The sequence below is a fragment of the Gavialis gangeticus genome, unplaced genomic scaffold, assembly GCF_001723915.1.
Source record: "Gavialis gangeticus isolate Ggan-Ray unplaced genomic scaffold, GavGan_comp1, whole genome shotgun sequence".
Classification (NCBI taxonomy): domain Eukaryota; kingdom Metazoa; phylum Chordata; order Crocodylia; family Gavialidae; genus Gavialis; species Gavialis gangeticus.
Window position 1 is genome coordinate 6,296,048 of NW_017729020.1, and position 5,343 is coordinate 6,301,390.

The window sequence follows — 5,343 nt, forward strand, 5'->3', positions numbered from 1 at the left end:
GGGTGGGTGGACCTGGTTTCTAAGCGGCCGCGGGCTGGGTTGTCAGGGCAGAGGAGGCAACACGCACACGGGGACTGGGTCCTAACAATGAGTGACTCAGAGCAAGTCAGGGGCGCTTTCCTCTGAAGCTCCCTCGGGTGTGCCAGCCTAGTGAGGAGGGCGGGCATTTTGGCACCGGTATGCTCCTGGGCAAGCCTCCCCCAGCCCGCACCGGCCCAGGATTGCACCCCGAGAGTTGAGCCTCTGCTTTTGCTTGGGGTGTCTGGCGGTAGAGGAGAGCGCCCACACCTTGCCTCCCGCCCTGAAAAGCCCCCGGACAACACCGCTCCCCTTTCCAAGTCACGCATTGGAAACCCAAAGAGCTTGCACAATCTTTATCATTTATTGGGCTGCAGATGGCCGTGGGACCATAAATCACAGTCGAGAGCAGTCTAGCATTGTCCTCCAGTCTTACCGTGGGATACATCCAGCCCCTTGCAGTCTATTTTCTCCTGTCTATCGTGCTGTCTCTGAGGCTGAGCAGGCCTCGGGGCAGATTGGCAGTTGTGAGAAGCAAACGCGCTATCTAACAGAGGCTTTCCCAGCCAAGGCAGTTCAGGGCGGGGGTGCCCGGGTTGTTTGCTGCCGTGCAAACGAGTCGTATGGCAGGGATACTGCCCCGCAAGGGGATAAGAGATGCAGTCGCGTCGGGTGCCTTGGGAGAGCGCAGCCCCCGAAAGTTCAGCTCCTGACGCCCGCACGGTGCCTCGTGTCGGGGCACTGGAGGAGTGCGAAAGAAATGCTCCATTGCAGCCTAGTCGCGGGGATCCCCTGCCCCGGCAGACCAGAGTCTCAGCGGTGGCACTTGGGGCAGCTTCCCGGACGAGCAGGCTGCGGTCCTCTGCTTGGCTCTCCGCCTGCCGGGGGTGCGGTGGGAGCGTCGGCTTGGGGCCTGTTTTGCGGGGCCCCTCGTCCTGCTGGAAGCTTGCGAGGCACGGGGCCACATCCTGAGCGCTGTCTCGTTCCTCCACTATCTTGTCCCGGTCCTTTCCCAGGCGGCGGCTCAGCGCACTTTGAGGGAGTATTTCCGCAGGGTCAGGAACTGGAGGAGCTTGTCTCTCCTCCGCTGCTTCAGGGCCAGCAAGGCCCGCGTTCGGTCCTCCGAGTCCTGGTCCGTGGCGAGGAGGATCTTGGCCCGTTCTTCGGCCTTCTTGTCGCCCGAGTTCCTGAAGAGCTTCTGCAGTGACTCTTGGCTGATGGCCTCAAAGATGTTGGGCACGGCTTTCTTGCGTGAGGCGGTGTCGAAGCGGTAGCCGTGGACCGACGGGCTCACCCGCAGGGACGTGGACATGGCGGAGGCTCCGCTCGGGACTTTCATCGATCTCGCCTGCTCCGGGACCGGTGCGAAAGGCGCTGCCGGGGCCGGTATTTAAAGGCAGCCCGGCGTGAGGCCGAGCCGGCTCGAGTTACAGGCGTGACATCAGAGTGAGCTCAGCGCAGAGCCAGCTTGCTGCGGTTTAACAGTTAAGCTGCCGAGCGCCCCTTGTCCCGGGACACCCACGCTGCCTGCGCTCTGGGGCAGGGGATGGCGGGTCTGGGGCGCGGCGCGCTGAGGGCAGGGGCTCGGCAGGTGAGCCTGTGTTCCCCGGAGCCGAGGCAGCCCGCGGTGGCCGTCCCGGCAGGGGACAGCGCCGTTGGCTCCTGAAGGCTCCTTGGCAAAAAGAGACGCGCCAGCTGGGAGCCCGGTTGTGGGTGCTCTGCCATGGCTGACGGCGGCGTTGCTGGGAGAGCTGGGGAGGCCTTGATGCTCCGTGAGCCTGTCCCCGCGCGGCCTTTGCTGCTCGCCCAAAGGAGGGCGCGGGGAAGGCCCGGTGGTGGGCAAGTCAGAGCACCGAGCCCCCCATGCCAGGCTCCCTTGCTGCCCCCCGCCCCAGTCCAGCTGAGTGCCCTTCGCCCTGGGCAGCCTCCCCTGCCCACAGAGCCGGGTGCCCAAGTAGTCCAGGGGTAGGGAGGCCCGGGGGGGTCTGCCCAGCTGCCCTCCTGCCCTGACTGGGCCTGCCATTGCGATTCCAGGTGGCGGCCTTCCCCCTGAAAGGGCTCAGACCCCCCCACATTTGCGGGGCTGTGTCCCCAACAGGGGAGGGCTGGACAGAGAGCCAGCACTCATGGTGTAGGCTGGGGGGCACTTGGGCTCACTGCCCGACGCTGCCTTCCTGCGCTCGGATGGCGGTCACAGCAGCTCGGTGTCCCCCCTGTCCCCAGAGACGCTGCTCTGGGCAGCCCACGTGCAGGCCAGTCCCAGGTAGGAAGTGCCCACGTGTGGGCCAGTCCCGGGTAGGAAGTGCCGGGCTGACGGGAGGTGACATGGGCAGAGCGTGGGCCCTCATCCTGCTCTCCCCTTCCCGGCAGTGGGACCTGAGCGGATGGGCCCTGACGGACCCCCTTTGCCCTTTTTCCGGGCTTGCCGCTGCAAAAGCGGTGCTCGCGGCCGGGCTTCTGAACAGGTGCCGATGCCTGCCCTGGGTGGAGATCGCGGGCTTGCCAGCCCAATCTCCGGTGTCTGTAACGCACGGCAGGGACCGCAGTCCTCGGCATTTGACTGGCGTCCCCGCCAGGTACCGGGGCAGCCTGTCGTGTCTGCCCCTCTGTTGACGCAAACAGCCTCGTGCGTGCGCAGCCTCTGGGGCTGCTCGTGCCGCCTGATGCCTCACCCGCCAGTGAGCAAGGCCGGTCGAGGGCAAAGGCCAGGATGTTGCCCCTGCCTGATGGGTGAAGCGCTCGTTCTGCTCCCAAGAAGTCTAGTCGGGGGTCCCGGAGCCGAGACAGGAGAGGCTGCAGCCAGGTCATCTGCGGCATGAGTTGCTTGCGGTTTCTTCTCTCCGGAGGAGGGGGCCAGTGCCACGGAGCCGGTTGGCTGCCTCCTGGCCCATGCAGAGGAGCATCCAAACGAGGCTGGGAAGGGACATTGGGAGGTCCCAGCTAGTCCAAGCGGGACCGGCCCCGACTAGAGCATCCCAGGCAAGGATGTGTCCAGCCGGGTCTTGAAAGCCCCCGAGGACAGAGACTACACCACCTCCCTGAGCCAGTGCCTGATGGCCCTCCTCATGCGAGAGGTTGGCCTCCTATCCCGCCTCAACTTCCCTCATCGCACCTGGAGCCCGTTGCTCAGCCCCGTCCCGCCCCGTCCTGTCAGACCCCAGGCTCCGTCTCCTGCTCTGCGGACGAAATAGGCCCCATTCCCACAGCCTGTCGTCCCACGTCCCGCGCCCCAGCCCCCGAGCCGCGTTCCTTGCCTCTGCTGGGGAGAAGGGGGGGAGGCAGGCTGTGGGTCTGCAGAGGTCGCACCCTGCTCCGCCAGTCGCAGCGCGTGGCTCTGGCGTGCGCACGTCGCCCGGTGATGCCTAGCGCTGTCATTTGTCCCGCAAAGGTGTGGGTCCTTGCGTGTACCCGTCACTAGCTCTCCACAGAGCGCATGGCTGTGTGGAGATGGGGAGAGGCCGAAACCTTCCCAGTGCCTGACCCGCGCCTCGAGCTCCTGTCCCAGTGTGGCCCCCGCAGTGGCGCCCAACGGCCCTCCCCGCACGCCGCTGAAGAGGCTCTGCTTTGTGCCGGGGGAGAAGGGAGTTTCCCAACCGGGTGGAAGTGGAGAGGTGGCAAAGATGGGGTGTCCCGGTGGGGAGCTCACAGCTGTGGCATCGCCCTGTCCCCTGCCGGAGCCCGGCTCTGAGGCACTGGTGCCGGCCCCCGCCTTGCTGGTGGGATTCCCTGGTGCCTTGCAGCAAGCTGCTGCAGCATCACTGGGGGGACGAGTGCGAGCAACCGGCACCAGGTGCGCGGTTGCTGCGGCCGTGGCCGGTGCCACGCAGACGCGAGCGCAGGTCTGCTGTGGAAACACAGGCCCGAAGGGGTGCCTGGGAAAGAAGCCATCAGACAGGTGTGTAGTGGGAGCCGGCCACCACTTGCGCGCTGGGTGGCACCGAGCAGTACCTAACCAATGCCACGCACCAGCCTCGGGTCCTGTGGGCAAGCGATGGCATGCTGCTCGTGAGACGCCGCTTTTGGGCAGGGGCCCGGAGGGTTGGGTCCAGGGTCCAGAAGGCTTCTCCCCGGGAGAGCGGCGGGGCCAGGCCCCGCAGCGGTGGGAGCCCTCCGTGGGTTTGGAGCCCCTTTGTGCAAGGAGCTGGTGTCGCCAGGGTCGTGAGCCAGCGGGAGGCCCTGAGGGCTGCGCGGAGGGGTCGAGATCCCCCAGACCATCCTTTGTCTCCCAGGGCTGGGGCTGCGAGCCAGGCAGCAATTATCTCAGGGCCGGCGGTCACATCGGGAGTGTTGGCAGCCCTGGGCGCTTGTTTGGCAGGAGGAGGATGCGGGGGCGGCAACTCGGAGCGCAGCCCCCTCCCCAGTCTGAGCCCAGAACAGGGTACTGCCCGCCTCAGCGCTCAAACACAAAGGCCGGGTGATTTGCTAGCTCTGGAGGGTACGTTCGATGGGCAGGAAAGCTGGATGCATTGCCGCAGTGGCAACGAGGGTCTGCTGGGAGGGATTTTTGACAAGGGGCTTCTTGGCAAGAGAAGGTGTCGCGGCAGACACTGGTGGCGCCGTCTGCCAGCAGGCCGGAGAGTCTGAGCGAAGCCGTTCTCTCGTGAACGCGTCGCGAGCGCGCCATATGCGAACTGTTTGGCCACGGAGCCGTGGGTGCTTAGACGAGCCGCTGGGGAGAAGGAAGGAGAGGAGAGCAAACCGGTGGTGAGGCGACACCAAACCTGTGGTTGGGCAGCGGCCGCGACGGTGGAATTTGTGGGTATTTATAGACCAAGGAGAGGAGAGAGGGCCTTTGTTTTCGCAGACTGTGCTGCTTGGGAGGGAGCCAGGACGGTCTCCTCTGCGGAGCCCCGTGTCACGGCCGAGACCGTGCGAGCGTCCCGTGTAGGGGGAGGGCGGGCAGGATCCTGGCTGGCTCTGCCGCGTGCGGAGCAGGGTCCTGGCTAGGAGAGACGGCAGGGTTTCCGAATGGCTGTCGGAAGAGGAGTGGTGAGCCCGCGTGCAGGCGTGCGACCTGGGCGCAAGGCCGTCTGTCCGGGCCAGGTCCCGCGGTGCTCCCCGACGGCTCCGCGGACCTTGCTGAGGCCGCCGGGGCTCAGCATGCATCTCTGCGGGCCCAAACGCTGGGGGAGTTGGGCTTGGTTTGGGACCTGCGAACGGCCGCGTCCCACCCAGCTCTCTGCCCTCTGGCTCATTGTCTCGATCTCGGGCACAATCTCAGACCCTGGACGGGCTCCGCCTAGGTCCTCGTCGGACCCCCGGGGCCTTTTGTCCCCGGCCGCATGAGAGGGAGATCCTATCGGCACTGAGCCGGGGGTGCTCCTG

General features: G+C 66.1%; 1 protein-coding gene across 1 annotated transcript; it reads right to left on the reverse strand.

The window, feature by feature from the left end:
* Positions 1-365: 365 nt before the first annotated feature.
* CUNH8orf4 (chromosome unknown C8orf4 homolog) lies at positions 366-1,406 on the reverse strand. Its single transcript, XM_019514519.1, has one exon. The coding sequence runs from the start codon at positions 1,355-1,357 to the stop codon at positions 1,043-1,045; it is 315 nt and encodes a 104-aa protein (XP_019370064.1). The 5' UTR covers positions 1,358-1,406; the 3' UTR covers positions 366-1,042.
* Positions 1,407-5,343: the final 3,937 nt, after the last annotated feature.